At 37.7% G+C, this 20,944-nt stretch overlaps 1 protein-coding gene across 1 annotated transcript; it reads left to right on the top strand.

Moving 5' to 3' along the window:
- The first annotated feature begins 6,928 nt into the window (after positions 1-6,928).
- On the top strand, positions 6,929-18,635 carry LOC129274206 (all-trans-retinol 13,14-reductase-like). The gene is made up of 6 exons (XM_054911044.2): positions 6,929-7,137; positions 7,525-7,644; positions 9,325-9,576; positions 10,861-11,027; positions 13,309-13,468; positions 13,947-18,635. The coding sequence occupies exons 1-6, from the start codon at positions 6,966-6,968 to the stop codon at positions 14,075-14,077; spliced, it is 1,002 nt and encodes a 333-aa protein (XP_054767019.2). The 5' UTR covers positions 6,929-6,965; the 3' UTR covers positions 14,078-18,635.
- Positions 18,636-20,944: the final 2,309 nt, after the last annotated feature.

Here is a 20,944-nt window from a genome sequence, read left to right as displayed (position 1 = left end):
GGTAATAGCTGGCTAATCCGATGAATGCACGAAGCTGCTTCTTAGTTTCAGGCTTCTTAGCATCACGGATCTTCTCTACCTTATCCAACATGGGTTGGATCTTACCTGCTTGGACAATATGCCCTAAGAATTCTACCTTTGTGCAACCGAGTTGGCACTTGCTGGGTCGAGCAGTGAGCCCTGCTGCTCGCAATCTTCCCAAAAGCTCATACAAGGTAGATATGTGTTCTGACCAAGTCGAAGTATGAATGAGAATGTCATCCAGATAATTAGTGACGTGTTTCATGTCTGCCAACAAAGACCTCATGACCCTGCTAAAAGTGGCAGGTGCATTGACCAAACCAAATGGCATGACACGAAACTGGAACAATCCACTTGGACTCTGAAAAGCTGTCTTTGCTTTGGCATCTTCTGACAAAGGGATTTGCCAGTAGCCTTTGCTTAAGTCCACCTTAGAAAAGTAACAAGATTCAGAAAGACTAGCGAAGATTTCATCTGCACTTGGCAAAGGTTCTGCATCAAATATTGTGATGCGATTCAGTCTACGGAAATCTATACAGAAACGATTGCTGCCATCTGATTTCTTTACTATGACTATTGGGGACGAATAAGGTGAATTTGACTTCTCTATCACTCCCATTTTGACCATCTTCTCTGTCTCATCCTGTATCACAGAACGAAGTGCATGTGGGACGGGATATGGTCTTTGTCGAATGGGATCAGCAGAAGTCAAACGAATAGAATGACTGCCTAAAAGTGTTTTACCTGGCACATCAGTCATCACATCCGGAAAATCCTCAAGTAGAGAACTAACTTCGTGTCTCTGTTGAGTCGACAAATCAGAACCAAGTTCAACATCATCAATGGTTTCCTGTGCTTCTAACACTGGGATACCTATCCTTATACTACTTGGAATAGAGGGGGTCTCTTGACTAGTATCCTCATACCCATCTATAACTGAAGCTCCAACAACTACCTCTAAAGCTCCAGCAGAAGTGGTATCTTCCTCAGACTTGTCAACAGACGAAGGAACATCAGGCTTTTCTGCCCGGTCAATGTATCTCTTTAAGAGATTAGCATGAAAGGTTTTCACTTTTCCGTTCATGTCGAGACGATAATCAAGATCACTCAATTTATGGACTACCTTGAAAGGACCCTTCCATTGTAACAGCAATTTGTTGTGATCTGATGGAAGGAGAAGCAGAACCTTATCTCCGGCAACAAACTTCCTAACCCTACTCTTGGCATTATAGTATCTCATATTTCGCGAGGTTGACTTACTTAACTCTTCCTGTGCTACTTCCATGGTACTCTCAAGCCTATCCTTAAGATCAACAATGTACTGATATGTAGTCTTCAATTCAGAATCATTAGCCTGACCACTCCAAAGTTCCTTAAGTATCTCAAGAGGACCTCGAACCTGTCTGCCATACAAGAGTTCGAAAGGCGAGAAGCCAAGTGAAGCCTGAGGGGCTGCTCTGTACGCAAATAGAACAGGTGCCAAATACCGGTCCCAATCACTTGGACGGTCTGCACATACTCTCTTCAAGATCTGCTTAAGTGTTTGATTAAACCTCTCAACTAACCCGTTACAAGCGGGGTGGTAGGGTGTGGTTGTTAACTGTCGAATCGACAATAACCTCCCTACTTCTCTCATCATCTCCGAGGTAAATTGGGTACCACGATCCGATAGAATCTCTTGGGGAACCCCAACTCTACAAAAGACCTCTACCATAGCTTCAGCTACTGTACTAGTCTCAATGTTTGCCAACGCAACCGCCTCAGGATAGCGGGTTGCATAGTCTACAATCGTGAGAATATACATGTTCTTTCTAGCAGTTACTGGTTTAATTGGGCCTACCAAATCGACAGCTACTCTAAGAAAAGGAACATCTATCACAGGCATCTTGCCTAGAGGGACCTTAGGAATTCTGCCCTTGGGGACTGTTCGCTGACAGATATCGCAAGACCTACAATACCGAGTAATATCTGCTTGGACACCAGGCCAATAGAAATTAGCCAAGACCTTATCAGTTACTTTCTTTACACCTTGGTGACCCCCCATTATACTCTCATGAGCTAACTTCAACACAGCTTGCCTATAAGGTTTAGGAACAACTAACTGCCTAACTTCATTACCACTAAGCACAGACTTTGGTTGAAAAACCCTGTGTAACAATCCACCATCAAAGACAAAATATGAACTATGTCCTGAAATTTCACTATCTTCACGATCTTTACTATTCAAACTAGCATACTCCATCGCTTTCTTTAGCGTTGGGTCAGCCATCTGAGCCTCTTTGATATCTTCTGAAGAAACATCAGGTATGGCTGACGGAACCTTCAAAGTCGGCCGTGGCCGCTGAGCTTCACGAACTTGAGCTCGAGTCTGAACTGCCATGTTCACATTGTCATGCGACTTGCATGGTTGACCAGGTTTCCAATTTGGAATTGGATCCTTCGCTGGTCTCACATTGTCAATTTCACCAAGAACTACGTCAAATACAGGCGTCTCTACGCACAACGCTTCTACCTTGCCAACAAACCAAGGAGAATCAATGTTGACCCTAGCTATTGGGAATTTCCTAATTGTTTGGTCAATTAAGACACACCACTTAGACTGACCAGTAAACTGTTCTGGCAATATCAGTGACTTCTTCACGATTACACCTGAACAACCTGTATCCCTAAGGACACTCACATCATATGATTCAAGTTTTCCATTCCTAACTGGAAGCTTATCATGCCAACGACGCTTACAAGTAGCACACATACTAGTGACTTCCCTATGCTTTTCTATCTCTAGAATTTCTTTAGAAGGAGATTCAATATACTCAGCAGAAGACACTAAGAACTCTCCTAACTCTATACTGTCAGTGATCTGAGTTTCCTGAGACCCAGAAGAACTACAAGTGGGACAACTACCTGATGTCTGTTTCCCTACTAAATCTTCTTGAGTTTCTCTTAACTGATTCTTTTGGTTCCTACGCTTACCTATTGGTGGCTTCTGAGAACTAACTAAACTCGCGCCTTGGAGTCTAACATTACAATCTTGCGCAAAATGACCCATTTTGTTACAAACAAAGCATGGACCCTTCCTACGATGGCCTGATTGTTCACCCTTAACCTTGTTCTCAGCAATTGGCGCATTGGATACCGCAGTACTACCCTTAGGTTTACTCTTATGGTTCATCAAGGGGGAGTTCTTTTTAGGTACTCCATAGTGACCCCCATGTGCCTCAACAAATGTATCTGCCAGACCTGCCATTTCATCTGCAGATTTTGGTTTTCTTTCTTTTAGAAATAACGCTAGTGCTTGACCTCCTTTCTCTAAGACTTGCTGCATTAGAAGTAACTGTACAATACCATCATATGAGTGCTGAGCTTCAGACAATTCTATCCACTTATCTAAATAATGGGACAACCTCACAACAAACTGACTAGGAGTCTCTCCTACCTCGGGATTAGAAAATCTGAACTTCTTACGGAAATCATCTGCCGTGAGTTCAAATCTCTTCAACAAAGCATCCTTCAGTGTTGCATAATCTTTTGCCTGATCAGCTGACAACCTTGAGTATACATCTAACGACTTACCACGAAGTAAAGCACTAAGACTTATGGCCCAGCTAGTCTGTGGCCAACCCTGATTTTCAGCATAGCGTTCAAATCTATTAAGATATGCATCCATACTATCCTTTCCTTCCGTGAAAGGAGGGAGTTTAGGGGAAGGGGCCAAAGAACGACGGTCACCGTCACTACTTCCTACTTCAGAACTACTCTGGATACGAGCTAATTCAAGTTTCTTATCTAATAACATTCCCTCTTGTTTTTGTAACTCGATCTGTTGTTGCCTATCTTCCCTAGCTGCATGTCGCTCATCTCGAGCTACTTTTTCTCTCTGTTCAACAAATGACAAAAGGTCTTGACCTGTAAAGCCTAACTCTTTCCCTAACTCAAACAAATTTGAATCCATGGTTGATCCTAAACTGTTAGAAATAGATATGTTAGGTTAACAGACTCTTTGTTTAGAATTTGCTTTCTCTTACCAATATCCCAATGTCACTTGCTTGTGCCAGAAGCTTGCAACCACAGTGCGAGAGGTCCCGGGTTCGACTCCCGGACAAGCCCCCAAATGTCACGAGCAAAACTGCTCTAATTAACTCATTAATCTACAGGCTACTTAACCATCCTGAATAAAAGACCAAAGGATATTCAAGATATAAATGAAGTGATCAATTTAATGTCATAAAATATAATAAGCCATTAACATTGAATCGTTGAGAACATAAGTATATTGGCAAATGGATATTCAATAAATCTTTGCATATAAAAAATCATAAAATGCCATATATGCATAAGAGGAATATAATCATCATCGATTGTTTATGGGAAGAGATCGATCTAAAAATAGGCCTTTAAATTATGTTACCGAAAGTCTTAATCGGGTAAAGTGGAGTTCGAAAAACAGAAGAGATCGACAAACCACGGCGACTACGAAGAGGCGACGATTACGACGAAGAACATGTCGATGATCGACGACAACGAAGAACAATTATGGGACGATGAAAACGCGACGCACATCAGCGAAGACACGTGTCCTTGAAGAACGAAGGACCATAGTTGAGTTGAAGCTCTATAACTAGGAAGAATTATGGTCGAGTCCGACGAACAGAAGCTTCGGCTGACTGGAGTGAGTCATTCTCCTCTGTGACTCATGACCTTGACATAGCGGGTATAGGTGCTACCCTGACCTACGTACGTTGACTCTACATTAACCCTAGGTTGACCCTAGGTTGACAGCCGCCTAAAATAGGAATAGACCAAATACTTAACAGCAAAGACCCTAACAATTTTCTATTCACAAAGATGTCAGCTTATCGAAATTAGCTGTCATATTATCAAAGTAAATAAATAACAAGCTTTTATTAGCATGAGCTTTGTGATAGTCAAAAAATACATAACAGTGTGGAGAAATCTAATATAATTAACTTTCTCTCTGAATCGTAGATCGATTATATAATTGACTTTAACAGACTTGCAAAATACGTTTCCTTCACCGGAGGTATCACATGAAATATTCATAATTTGCAAAACAAGCTTTTTATAAATGACACAGAATTGTACGACCTTAAATAGCAAAATACAACTTTGTTCATTTTAGAAAGGATAATTGTATTCACTTTGAGGAATGGAGTAAGATAAGAAATATATGTAATTTGGTGACAAAATGAGCAGAATATATATATGTAAATCTATCTTTCTTTCCGAAAACAGACATGCCATATTAAGCATAAGAATTGTATTAACATTAAAACCATATAAACCAAACATTACTTACAATTCGGCATGAGTAGAAAGGAACCTGCCCGCACTGTGGCACACGCCCTTTTCCTTGGTTAGGAAACACCCCAAATCGGACCTTCCTCTCCAAAATCAGAAGTCAGAGTGAGCTGGCTTGGCTTTTCTTGCCAGCACACCAAACAGAAATATGTAACACAAAGAGTCTGTCATCCTACACACCTGTTAACCTATAGTCTACTTATTATGACAACCCAGCCTGTTGAAATACCAGGCAACCTATCATGCCTATAGTTCAGTTACTAAGGTATGCAGTCCACATCTGTACATGGAGTTTAACAAAAGAGTTTAACAAAACATGGACTTTAACAAAAGGGTTATCTAACTTTGAGTAAGATCCTACACTTGGACATAAGGTTAATGAAGTATTAGTGAACATCCTGTCTGAGTTTCAGGTCACATGACCAAGGTCAAAGGTCATTTAGGGTCAATGAACTTTGGCCAAGTTGGGGGTATTTGATGAATTACCATCATAACTTTGAAAATTTATGGATCTAGTTCTTGAAACTTGGACATTAGGTTAATCAAGTACCACTGAATATCCTGTGCGAGTTTCAGGTCACATGACCATGGTCAATGGTCATTTAAGGTCAATGAACTTTGGCCGTGTTGGGGGTATATGTTAAATTACCATCCTAACTCTGAAAGTTTATGGATCTAGTTCATAAAACTTGGACATAAGAGTAATCAAGTATCACTGAACATCCTGTACGAGTTTCAGGTCACATGACCATGGTCAAAGGTCATTAAAGGTCAATGAACTTTGGCCGTGTTGGGGGTATTTGTTGAATTACCATCCTAACTCTGAAAGTTTATGGATCTAGTTCATAAAACTTGGGATATAAGAGTAATCAAGCATCACTGAACATCCCCTGTGAGTTTCAGGTCACAAAACCAAGTCAAAGGTCAGTTAAGGTCAATAAACTTAGGCCATGTTGGGGTAATTGTTGAAGTGCCATCATAACTTTGAAAGTTTATGGATAGAGTGAATGAAATGTGGACATGGGTGTAGTTGACAGTCTTAAGTCTCCGTTCAAATGTCATTTATGGTCAATGAACATGGTATTATGTCATTATATGAATGATGTTTTTGTGAATGATTATTTTATAGTAGTTTTCAAAGTTAGCACTGCTGCTATATTAAATTGCGTAATGCAGGCGAGACTGCCAGAGGCGTTCCACTTGTTCTTGATTGTACTCTCAGTTCGGGGATACTTATGACCCTAGCTAGCTGAGAAAAATATCTCTAATGATGCAAGTAAGAAAACAGATGAGCCCTTGGTTTTCAAATTGAAGGTGTTGTATAAAACTGTTAATCATAATCATCATCATCACCATCATCATCACCACCATTATCATCACCATTAACATCGTCATCATCATCAACAACATCATCATCATCATGTATCTGAACTAGCTTTTCAAGCTATTGAATGAAAAGCCTATGAATAATGATACCAGAACTTTGTGATCAGAGATAAGTAGGGGTGAATATTGGTTTGACCCCTAACTCTTCGTCTTAGCAGAACATTCTGGCGTCACTGTCTAGTGCCTACCAATCAATTTTGCTTTGCTTTCTAGGAACCATACCTGAGGATGCTAGCCTTATGATGCACACACTGTTGATGAATCACTATGTGCATGGTGGCTTCTATCCAAGGGGCGGGGCCAGTGAGATCGCCTTCCATATCGTACCCGTCATTGAGAAGGCTGGGGGTAAGGTCCTGGTCAGGGCTCCAGTGTCTGAGATCCTCATTGACAAGGATGGTGCAGCATACGGTGAGTTGATTGGAATCATGAATGAATAACAGAAGGAAAGGTAGTGACAGAATTGTGAGGGAATGGATGGATGGATGGATGGATGGATGGATGGATGGTTGGGTGGATGGAAGGATGGATGGATGGAAGAATGGATGGATGGTTGGATGGATGGATGAATAAAGGAATGAATGAATAGTGAATGGATGGATGGATGAATAAAGGAATGAAATAATGGATGAATAAAGGAATGAAATAATGGATGGATGGATGGACAGATGAATGAATGAAAGAATTAATGAATTTTAGAATGATAGAGATTTAGAGATTAGTGTGGAAAATTTCAATATTCAAGTCAAAATGGTGTTAAAGTGTTCATTAGATATTCAATATTTCCTTTTATTTCAGGTGTTCGTGTTGCCAGGACAACCGGAGATGTTGACATCCATGCTCCTCTCATTATCTCAGATGCAGGCCTCGTAAACACATACCAGAAATTGCTCCCCCTAGAGACTGTTAAAAAACATGGTGAATTTATTTCATTATTTTCATATGCGATTTTAAAATTGTAAGAAACTATTCCTGTCATGAACATTTACTATGAACTTCTTGTGCATTATAAGGGTGTAGATTCCTTTATAGTTATTTTTCCTGGACAGCCATGAATGAGTTTCAGTGTCAAATGAGGTGATACATTTTTTCTTTTGTTTGGTGTTACATTCTGCCATCTATAGTGAAACCTGACCTTTAGACCAGAATTTAAATTCAAACCAAGTTCAGAATATTTACCAGCAGCATTCAAGCTCTGCCTCCAGTAAGGATGAAACGACATTTGCTCCTGCGACAATTGCTCTGGGATTTGTTGCGTCTAAGATGTAGGGTTAGGGTAAGGTATAGTGTTAAATCCAATTAAATTGGAATTTATAGCTGAGCAATTGTCGCCAGAGCAAATGTCATGGTACCCCAACAAGGTACACTATAAAGAGGTGCAATTAATTATTACCAGAATGAGGCACTTAAAGGCCACCTTACACCTTACGACTGTTCACGATCCGATTTTGGAACAAATGGCATTTTGCTAATTTTCTGAAAATGTGAATGGAAAATATCATTTTATTTGAGGTTAAAATTAATTGAAAGAATACTAATATAACCATTTTGAAAGATTGCAAGCCTTTATTTTGGGGTAAAGGCCAAATTAGTTTCTAATCGTAGCCAATCGTACGATTGCTATGACGTCATTGCGACTAGATAAGAAATTTGGTTCTATTCTAAGAAGGATGATAGCATAGTCACAGATTTGATCATAGGTATTTCTGCGATGATTTAGAACATTACACAGTAAGATATTCCATGTTTCAATATTAGCATTGAATTCTACTACGTTTTATTCCAAAAATCGGGTCGCAGACCGATCGTAAGGTGTGCGGTCGGCTTAAGAGACAAGGTATGAACACCTATTTTGTCTGTTTGATTGATTGACTCAACACAATTTATGTCCCAATGGCCCAGCCAGGGTTCAGCTTTATGACTAGGGACCAATATGTTCATATACCCTTCCTCAGCTAATTTGTCATTTTCCTATTGCGCTTTTGTAATGAATTATTGGTCCATAATATTTGTATTCCCATTCATCAAACCCAAGGACCAGTCTTTTGTACACAATAGTGAGTGTGCGCGCCTTGCACGATTCGCTGCATACACTGTACTACATAATTACTTGGCCAGAATTACTTCATCAAGTTCACAAATAACCTGAAATTAGAAGTACCAACAGGCAGACATATATTGCTACAAATATAGCTTCAATTATTCATCAAACAGCTGTAGCCCTGCAGGTAATAATAATGATAATATTTACTGACTTTAATTTTCCAGAGAAACCAATTTGTATTTCCCTCAGTAGACCAATATTGTCCTTTGCTATCATTCAGGGCAATATAAGACTATTTTCTGGAAATATATATGGTATCTCCCTCAAAGCCAGTCAATATTATGTAATTATTACAATTGATCTTAAGTTTTTCAATAGACTGACAATTACATATATTTTCAGGGCAATATAAGACTATTTCGGGAAATATGTAAGGTATCTCCCTCATAGCCAGTCAATATTATGTAATTATTACAATTAATCATAAGTTTTTCAATAGACTGACAATTACATATAATTGTACAATGTTTGTATCCTTATGTTACACTCCTCAGACTTGATGGACAAATTCAAAGGAACCCGAACGGCCTTGGCTGGCTTCTCTGTCTTCGTGGGACTCAAAGGATCAACAGAAGAGCTGAAGCTACCGGCCAGGCAGTACTGGTCCTTCACTAATAATGATCTGAATGGTATCACCAAGACGTATGCTAACCTGTCTGCCGAAGAAGCCATGAATTCCCCTGTTCCGCTGCTCTTCATCAGTTTCCCATCGGCCAAGGATTCTACATGGGATGAGAGGTATCCTGGTGAGTAGGTGGAAGTAAATGCAATTCACGCTACCCGCTATACTAAACCCCTCAAAAAAGTTTGGAAATGTGAGTTTGGCCATTAATTTCTCCCAACTCCCAATTTAACACAATGCATATTTGATATCATTCAAAAGATCATTCAATTCTCTTTAAAATGATACCATGTTTATTATGATCATGCCATCACAAAAAGAGCAGGATTCAAAAGTGTTGGATGAGGTCTGAATTGAAAATATTGTGTCATTTTGCAACTTTAGAATTTTGACCTTGCCCCACATTTCAAGGCACTGCACCTCCATATGAACCATAACCATATCATGTAGGGTATCATTTTAAAGAAAATTAAATTATCTATTCATTGATGTCAATTATACATTAAAGGAGAATGAAACCCTTGAAACCAGCTGAATCCACATCAAAGAGAAAAATCAAAGAAACATATTGTTGAAAGTTTGAAGAAGATTGAATAAATAATAAGAAAGTTATGAGCATTTGAATGTCGAGATCACTAATGCCATGTAGATCCTCCCATTGGCAATGCGACCAAGATCTGTGATGTCACACACGTACAACTCCCTCATTACTTTAGTACTTATTTCACTTATATTCTCACTTTTATAGAGTCTATCACAAGGTGAGGTGTTCTCTTTATGAGAGGACAAACACAAAGGTTTCACAACATTATATCATTGATGAATCGTTTGTCATATGATTAGAATGAGCAAAAAGAGATGTTTTGGGGTATATTTTCACTGTCCAAAAGGGGAGAGTTGTTCATCTGTGACATCAAAGATCTTGGTCGCATTGCCAATGGGAGGATTTCCATAGCATTAGTGATCTCGACATTCAAATGCTCATAACTCTTCTATTGCTAGTCCTATTTTACTCAAAATTTTGTTGATCTTATTCTTTGATTTTTCTGCTTTCACAAAAGCTAACTTGCTCCAAGAGTTTCATTCTCCTTTAATATTCACTAAAACCGAGGAGGGATTATCGATCAAAGTCAGATTTCCAATTTTTTTTTGAGGAGTTTATATTGATTAGTGCTTTTGATATAGACCTTATGCATGTGACATCATTATCTCATAGTGCCCTCCCTCGATGCATAATGTCTATTATGACATAATTGGACAGATCAAATGTCAAAACAAGGTGCCACATGGGATAAAAGGTACTCTGGTAAGTACGCAGTATTGACAATCTTGATTTCACAGACTTTCTCATGAAATCAGTGTCTACTGTTCAATTATCTTTTTCTATTTTTTGTTAATACCTACACAGGAAAGTCTGCATGCACTCTGGTAACCTTGGCTAACTGGGAATGGTTTCAACAATGGGAGAAGACTCGGATGCACCATAGAGGCGCTGATTACGAAGCCATTAAGAAGGGTATAGCTGATAAGATGTGGGAACGGGTCCTGGATCTCTTCCCACAACTCGAGGACAAGGTCAGTTCCTCAAGGGTATTTCATAAAGATTTTTCTCTGTGATTTAAGCTACTGGAAATCCTTGAATCTGATTGGCTAAAAGTGAATTAGTCAGTGAGAATCACTGATATAGCTCTTCATGAAATGCTACCCAGGAGCCCGTAACACAAAGCTTAGCAATGATCGTAGAACAAATTTTCATGATTGATTGCATTGACTACAATGTACAATCAATCGTAAAAATCAAGCGTACGATTAATCGTTATGCTTTGTGTTACGGAGCTCAGGAGGTCGTTTTCTAAAACTGTTTGTAAGTTATGCAGGACTTTATACACAACTGCTGACCTGTTTTTGCGCTTCTTATGAGATCATATGTCAGAGGAACAAGGGACTCACCATCTTCAGTGAAAATCAAAATTTTGTTTAAAGTTGAATTAAGAAGGGGGTGAGTTTCCATAAATATAGGTTCTACACACAATATATAGTATATATAAGTTGTTCAAACAGATAGCATGTCACAAAAATCCTCTGCCTTCTCGATATTTTGCTTTGAAAGTCTATGAAATTAGCCACCTGTCAGAGCCCGAGAGACGAGTGTACAGAAAAGCCACTCGGAGTGTGACGTCACCGGGGGGAATTTAGTATAAGAGGTGCCTGAATGTCATACAGAAATGCTATGCAGAGAGAGAAAGATATTTTACAATTTTTTTTCAAAGCAACTCAAATCAAACAAATAGGACTGATATGTACAAATCTTTACTTTCCCTGTATAAAAAACAGTATGAATAACCATCATGAACTCTTCAATCATGATGTAAGATAGCAAACAGTGAGTTATTGAATGATATTTTCACTATTTCTCATTTATTTTATCACGATGTTCAATCAAGTGAATAGCTGGAAAGTAATTCCGGCGGCTAGCTCAGCTCTCGCTCAGCGCGCGCTGAACGCATAATACTAGTAGACACAACACCCAGGCATTGAGTGTACTGTTATGGTCTGGTACGTCGACTTAGTTCATGGCCGTGCAGCGATCCCCTGGCGTTTTTTCTTCTTTTCTTTTGTCTTTGACTCCACTTTTATATCCTCTGGATCATTTCCACTCATAGCTCATTCCACAGAACAATCTTGAACCAAACGTATTATTCTTTCTCGGCCTTCTGAGTTGTTTTCTATATTTAATTACGCTAGGGGTCACCGTCACACATACAAACGCAATTCGCAAGTGAGTTGAAGACAGAGGGATATTATAGTAATTAGTATACATATCTATGGTTGAAGACAACAAGAAAGGTATGCGGTACGGTAGCTCGACAGCTAGCTGCGCCGGAGCGGGCGGCCGGTCGGCACAAAGCAATTCCGCAACCAACTGTGTTTTTTTGCAAGAGCCGCGTCACACGCGGATAAATATGTCATAATAACACGTCTGCTACGTTATCGACTGGTGAGAAGATCTCGATCAAATTTCATATTATTCACCTTGAAATTATTCCTTTAGGGTCTATGGTATCATTCTGAGGGAATTTACATATTTGGAATAATAGTACGGCCACAAATATTTTAATCATTTCCTCTTTGCAAGTTCTATGGCTCGCAGATACAACTTCAACTGCAGTTATTCCACATGAAGGCGTACGTGCATAGTACACAAAGCGGCACTGCCTTGTTTACTACACCGAGACCGAATACCCCCCGGTGACGTCACACTCAAAGAACACCCGTCTCGGTAGGCATTGCAGGAGCGAACTCAGGGACAATGGTTAGGGATAAATCGTTCAAATTCACTATTTTGAAAAAAGAAAATGGGGGGTCGAATCACCTCTTAGTGTTTTGGGGGTTGTAAGGTTGCTATTAATGTAAATATCTCAATATTTGGAATCGTCTTCTTAATTCAACTTTAAATCATGTAACACCACTACATGTCAAAGAAGTGGTTTATGGTACACTATGTGGCGAGTCGTAGAAGGATGAAGAAAAGTGGATAGAGGAAGGAGTGAAATGTAGAGGCAAGAAGGTGGAAGATTAGAAAGTAGAGTAACTTTTGGAAATGAGTGCAGTCCTTAAAAGGACTAAACCAGAAAGGCTTGAGTAGCTGAAGAGAAGAGAGGCTTGAGTTGAAGAGATGAGGGACGTCGGAGTAGTTGGAGAGTTGGAAGAAGGCTGGCTTGAGACGGCACGTGGAGTTGCAGAGCAGGAGAGAAGAATCAGCATTTCAGGCAGGTTTACAGTCCATCTTACATCTCTATATACTCTTCATTTCGTTGATGTGCTCAAGTTATTTATGTTATTTATACACTTTCAGGTTGATTACTTTGAAGCCGGGTCTCCTTTGTCCAACAAGTACTACCTTGCTGCCCCTGCTGGTGAGATGTATGGACTAGACCATAACAAGGAGAGGTTCACTGCCGAGACCTGGACTAACCTTAGACCAGAGACTCCTATTCCTAACCTTTACCTTACTGGTAAGTATTCTTTAGATCAATTTCATTAAATAAGTATGTTAGACCCCCCCCCCTAGATTTGGCACCTCTCTGAAATGATTTCTTTTTGTTTTCTAGTTCATGACAGGTTATTTTGCTGAAAAATTGCATCACAACAGATCATGTAGTATGTGTTAGGCTTAAAGACACTCATCCCTATCCCATATCTCAATGATAGAAATGAAGATAAAATCTGGACTGTTATTGACAGAGAGACTAAGGTGGTGTTGCAAGAAACTTACATACCTTCAATTACAAAATAATGCAAGTGATAGCATAGGAAATTAAAAGTGATACGGGGTAGAGCTGGGGGAGGTTGTTGTGTAGCACCCTGTAAAGTCTATATGTTACTTGATAATTTCCAAATAATGTTTAAGTTACCTGTGAATGCATGTATTACAATAAAAATGCAAGATTAAGGGGTCAAATGAACAAACAATATCTTTTCTTCTCTCCATAGGTCAAGATATCATGACATGTGGCTTTGCGGGAGCTCTGTATGCCGGCTTGATGTGTGGAACAAAGCTACTGAATCGAAACCTGATTGGTGATTTAGTCTCTCTCAAAGCCAAGAAGAAGAAAACAAAGTAATCCTTACAAAGGCAAAGGTCTGTACATCTACTAAATCAAACCACACATTTTAAAGGTAAATGGAAGTAGTTGCATTAAAAACTGATTTCATGAGTACATCTGTAAAACCAAAGGTTAATTGTCACTCTGTCATCCCAGATCTTTGTTCTCCTGTTTTAATGGTGACAAAAATGAATCTATGTTTCCTTCATCAATTTAACTTTAATATTTATGAGTACCAAAATTTTTGATAAATCAATTACAGACTTGTTTTACACATGGCTTTCCATAGTTTGACCACAGATTTAACAATGTACATCAATGAAGCCTGTTATGAAATAAATCTTGATTTTCACTTTTTGTTATAAGCTACTAAAATACTTGCACCTGATTGGCTTAAAGCACATTATTGCATTATCAAAGACTGCACCCTGTTTCATGAAACTTGTTATCAATGAATAATTATAAACTGTTATAAGACAGTGAAATCAAAGCATTTAATTGACTGAGAGTGAAGCATGGTGAAACAGGGTCTGAAAGGGTAAGAGGATCAAGTCATTGAGGGGTTTTTTTTATAGAGAAAAATCCGATTTAGAAATGAGGAAAAAAACAATATTTGAAGCGCCAATTAATAAATCACAAATGACCAATGCAGTGTTTGTCTTGTAGACTCCAATATTTTTTCATCTGTATTACATGTATGGTGGTGTGACCTAAATTCGCGCGTTACCTAATTTTGCGCACAGTCGAATATCTCTATATCTAATTAATATCTAGAAAAACTTATATCACCAGCGGAAAAAGCGACCCAAAATTACTCAGTATGGTAATTTTCTTGAAGGTAAGATCTCAATGTGTGAAAATATTGGCAAAACATCGGCAAATTTTGTTACCTTTTGTGTCTGCTCCGAGAGAATTTGATCTTCTCGACAAGCATCAAGAAATCGCCAGTTTGCAAGCAGAGCTCTCGATAAGTAAGTAAAATGTGATACCAACCGACTTTATGGCATTTTAACCTCCATCTGATATAATTATCTTACTTTTGTCTGCTTGATTTTGTTTCTAAAGCTTTGCAAAACGATTGTTCGCAAATTAGGGTCACACTTTTTTATGACACTTTTTCAGCCGAGGACGTGAAAATTATTTTAGTGTCAATTAGAAAGATGAAATTAAAGGTCAAATCCACCCTAGAAAAATGTTGATTTTCATCAAAATACAAATATCATACAAGCAATAATGCTGAAAATTTAATTAAAAAGCGGACAAAAAATGAGAAAGTTATGACATTTTCACTTATTTTTCGCAAAACAGTTATATGCACAACTCAGTGACATGCAAATGAGAGAGTCGATGATGTTTTATTGTTTGAATTATAAAAATGGTGATTCCACATGTTCATGGAGGAATAAAGCTCTGTTTCACAGAACAGTAAAGAGAAAATAAGAATATTTTATAATTCATATAATGAAAAACAAAAGAGAGTGAGTGATGTCATCAATTCCCTCATTTGCCTACCGACCAGGATGTGCATGTAACTGTTTTGTGAATTCAAGCAAAACTTTAAAATGTCATAACTTTGTTATTTTACATTTATTTTTTTAGGAAATTTGGGTGTTACGCTTGTTGGATTATTCTCCTTTTTATTCAAATTATCTTTTTGTTGGGGTGGATTTAACCTTTAAGGTAATGAGTTTATAACCATTTTACTATTTTCAAATGAAAGTAGGTTAATGTTCCGAATTATCTAGATGTATTTTAATGTAAATAAAAGTCATGACTTTAGATTCATGGAGATGTTATGAAATTTTATTTGCAGTTTTGATACAAATATCAATGACATGTACATGTGTACAGTTTTTCAAAATTGATCTACCTCTTAATGCCTTTTATAAATGATAGCTTTAAGTTCTTGGAGATATTCAACTGAAAGACCCTAATTTTATAAATTTTATAAAGTTTTCCGATTTCACCAAGTGATGTAGTCCTGAAAAGGTCTGTTGGGTAATCTTTCAGATAATAGATCTTAAAAGAACTAGTGGTCTTGATGTTTCAAGCTGGTTGATTTGTGTATTCAGGTTGTAGATGCTTAAACTTCATGGGAGAAATTATGACCAAGTAGGCATTATCTCAGTGTGTTGCATGCCTACCAGTAGCCTTCTTAAAAGGGGAAGTGTTACCATTATTGTGACATCATAGATAGATAATTAATTAATTAATAATTGACTGCTTTTGTTATGAAGCTCTGGCTATCCTATCTAACCTAAAATCTTTCAATTATAGTTGAATTAGCAGCCGAGTCAGGTATTGTGATTTTGTAGATATCTTAATAAATAACTGACTTGCAATTCTAGCTATTGTCAATAACCACAAGTTCCTGGATGTAGATCATGTCATTTACTTTGTGTGACCCATGTATCTTAGTAGCTTGGAGGGAAGAATAGTATACAGCAAGAGGGAAAACACAAGAAGCAAAATGTAAGAAGAGAATGAAATCGCGGTGCGAAAGCGGATGCAAATAGACTAGCTACAGTGCGAGTAGACTGGAAGTTATCGGATAGCATATCACTGAACAAGCAGTATAATTTCTTGTTCAACTAGTGCATAGCATGTATGAGAAATTCACTCCATGCGCTACTTCCAGGAACTTTTGTTTATTGTCGATAGCGAGAACTGTGATTGGATTAGCAGCCAAGTCAATGATTTTTATTTTAAATCCTTGACAAAGTTATTAACTGCATTTAAGGACGTTCCACAGTTAAAGTGAAATCCATGTCATTTTCACCAAACTTTGCACATAGATACTTTAGAACCTTAATATTCGAAATATGCAAAAATTAACATAAGTCCATGTGCTTGATTTTTTGCTATAGAACTTCAAAGTTCACCCAAATTGATGTTCTTAAGAATTGCGCATTCAAAAGAATTTGGCATTTTTAGACCGCCCAAGATTACTACAATGAGTTTAAACCTCTATTACTCAGTCAAAATACATGAAAAGGTCATCAAATTTCGCAAGAGAGTTAATAATTGTATCGTTAGAATGGAGAATATATTTATAGTGCTATTTGTTTGCAATTTTAAGTTTAACAGCACTGTCAGTTCTTAAAAATGGCGTAAAAGATAACAAAACCCCAATCTAAAAAATGTGAAATTTCAGTAACAAACTACAAAAGTACAATAAATGCTGCACTTTATTCAAAATCCATGTCATTTTCACCAAAATTTGTAGAGTTGTAGAGGAAGGTATACCTAAGAGGAACAAATAGTAAAATATAGGGGTTCATGTGCTTGTTTTTAAACTATCAGTATTTTTATTAGAGCAAATGTGCTTTTTAAAACACCAAAAATGCGCCGAATGCTTTGTATCTACAATGTATGTGAAGGAAAAATCAAAACCACTCTACCATTTATTCAAACTCGGGGTAATATTCGTGATTCTTGGCAACACTGCAGAGTAAAGTATTTTGAAATTGTAGAGAATCTTTTTTTGAATGGTCCATGGAATAATTCCATTTTTTAGCGTCATGAAATAATGCATCGGATCTGCAGTTAAAGTGCAGAAGATGAGAAAAATCAGCACATACCCGCAGCTAATTAATCACCTGTTCATCCATTGTGACGTCAGCGCGCAGAGTGTAAACTATGCGCAGATCATAATGCGCACAAACATAACTGTGGAACGTCCTTAATTGATACTTGTGACATATTGGCCTTTTGATAATGAAAAGAAAATAAAGTTTCAGTCGATCTGAACTATGGAAGTCTATAACTAATCTTGTCGGTTGTTTCGATACATGTATTCAAATGATAAAATTTTGGTTTTTTTTTTAATCTCAAAACTCACTTTCTCTGTTTTAAACTTGCATTTGATGTAAGCGTGGAAATTGCATAGAATTTAAATGTAGGATGAAATCATGGAAATATATAAATTCATTTTCGTCATGTTTTTTCTTTTGAAATGTATCTTAAATTTGTTCAATAAATCCTGTTTGCTGCATTCAAATCTTGTGTGCCATTGACACCAGCTGTAGCTGGTGAATTACCTCATGTGCAATTTGGATACACGTATCACAGATAAATGATATTACCTTTTCACTTGCGTGCATAAGAATTCTCATGTGGTAGTAATTGTAATGAAAATTGTTTACTATTTTTTTTATTGTACATTGGTACCTTATAGTATGTATTACCAATGAACAAATATGCTGCACATGAATCCATTTATTACACTTATTTGTGTAGAGTTGTGCAAAATAATGCATAGTTTGCATATTTTTAATCATTAATAACACTGATAATGTAAAGGTTTTCATTTCTGTGTTGTTCAGGGTATTTAAAAGGAAAACAAAATGGAACAGCTATTGAAGAAAAAATGCTTTTAAGATCAGAATAGATAATTTCTTATTCCATGAAACTTTATTCTAAATCCATTTGATTGATTTCTTGTGATTCTGTAAGGAATATTTTGCAACGAAAAGTTATATAATAATTTGATGTGTAATCTCATACCAAAAAACCCACTTTATTATTGAGCTGAGGTGACGACTATTATGCAATAATAAAATCAATTTTGAATCAATTTGGTTGTAAATGTTCAGTTTGATGCTGTTTTGTACACCCTTCTGTATTTCCAGTCAGGCTTTCTTTAATTTTAGATGCATTGTTTGTAAAAGGGAAAGTCCACCGCTACATATAGTTTGTTCTGATAGATGGAAGATAAGATTTATAAAAACAAATCAATGGAATTTGAGGAAATTTTGAATAAAAGATAGTTGTGTATGTTTTCCCCCCCTCTTGCCAACATATCCCCACACACACTCTCTTCTCTCTCCACCTCTCTTGTTCCTCTCACTCCTTCACTCTCTATCTCTCTTGCTCTCACCCCCACTCTGCCCCCTCCCCCGTCCTTCCTGCTAAAAACATGAAAACCTCAACACTTACACATACTCTCTTCTCTCTCGCACTCTCTCCACCTCTCTTGTTCCTCTCACTCTCTATCACTTCCCCTCTCCCCTCTCTCTCTCTCCCACCTCTCTTGCTCTTGCCCCCACCCCCACTCTATCCCCACCCTCCTTCCTGCCCCCCCCCAAAGAAAAAACCCTCAACACTTTAATAAATAGAATGCCATCACTTCTAGTTTCGTTCATAATTTTCAGAGTGAATTTTTTATAATTTAATCATGATTTCTCTCATTCAGAATTTTTTTCATGAGAGTTATTGCAACACGATGGAAGCATTTGTCAATGCATGTATCAATGTCCAAGACAGGATAATTCAATTTACAATATCATACATTTACAAAGCATGTGTATATCATACAAAAAATATGGTACATCCTGATGACTAGATTCTAGACATGTCTAAAATGAATGTGTTATTCTTATGTACAAGTAAAATAAATTCATAGCAAACAGATGAAATAAATAGATAAATTACTGAAATTGTAATACATAATAGAAAGCATTCAAAATAATATTAATGAGTGGAGTGGAAATTCACATCATTTCACAAAATAATTTTTTTTCACTTCATCCTTCAAATTCAGCAACTCTTAAATGTGATAAAAAAGAAGACATTTTAAAACAAAGTGAATGTATTCAAACTTGAACATATTGGGGTTCGGGGGGGGGGGGGGCACTCAGTATATAATGCATAGTGGGTATGTGCCGCGGAGGGAACCCCCATTTTTACACTCAAATTGCCGTTCCAAGGCATAGCATTTTTGTCTTGAGAAAAAGAGCAAAGAAAGCCACTCCAAAGCATAGCATTTTCTTCTTATCGAGAAAAAAGAAGAAATCTGCTCCAAAGCTTCGCATATTTTCCGTTACGCCGTTCCGGCCGCATTGATCTGCTACAATGAGCCGCAATTTTGGTGAAAGATGTCCGCAGAGCGCTGTCCGACCAGCGCCACTGCGCTAGCGCATTCCATGCACATTCCATATGGATGCATACGCACTCACACACAGGCGACCCTTTCCAAGGACCCCCGTTTTCACAAACATTTGTAATTCCGAAGCCTGTTCCGAGGGCCCTCTTTTTTACAATCAGCCCGCTCCAAGGCCCCTGTTTTTTGTCTCGCCCGCGGCACATACCTACTACTTTTTTGGTCGAGTACCCCCCCCGGGATTGGGGTTAGCCATTACACTGTTAAAACGTGGAGAGGGTTTACGGTTCACCATGTGTAATATGAAGAAGGGAAAGGAAATACAGGAAAAAAATTGAATTGGAAAGATGAGAAAGGATGAAAAGAGGAATTTAGAGGTATTCTTTTCTTGAAAGTGATTGGAGTTCTGAAAAGGACTGTAAACCAGATGAGATGGGCTGAATATGGCTTGAGTAGCAATGATTTGAGTAGTAGCAGGTAAAAGTGAAAAGAGGTTACTCTTGACGTTTACTCTGCTACTACTCAATTTATCGCTACTCAAGCCATATTCAGCCCATCTCATCTGGTTTACAGTCCTTTTCAGGACTTCACTCACTTTCAAGAAAAGAATATCTCTAATTTCCTCTCTCGTCTTTCCATTTCAATTTTTCTGCCTGTATTTCCTTTCCCTTCTTTATATTACACATGGTGAACCATAAACTTTCTCCACGTTATAAACTCTACCATGCAAACCTACACCGTTATAGTTTCATTAGATACACATTGTAAAATATGTGTAAATGTATATATTTATATATTAAAGTGAAAGGAAAACAACTTCAGTTCAGCCAATATAAATCCCAGAGACAGTGCATAACATCAACCCTTTGCATTGTGTAATTATACATGTAGTTGTAAAACACAGCAATATCTTAACCTTTACATGCACTTCATATACTTAAGGTCAATGAACTAAAGGCCTCTACAGTAAACTTGAGAAGTACTGTATTCATTAAATAAGGTGG

The sequence above is a fragment of the Lytechinus pictus genome, chromosome 13 (assembly GCF_037042905.1).
Source record: "Lytechinus pictus isolate F3 Inbred chromosome 13, Lp3.0, whole genome shotgun sequence".
In the NCBI taxonomy this organism is placed as follows: domain Eukaryota; kingdom Metazoa; phylum Echinodermata; class Echinoidea; order Temnopleuroida; family Toxopneustidae; genus Lytechinus; species Lytechinus pictus.
Note: the sequence above shows the minus strand (reverse complement) of the source record. Positions and strands in the feature narration are given on the sequence as shown.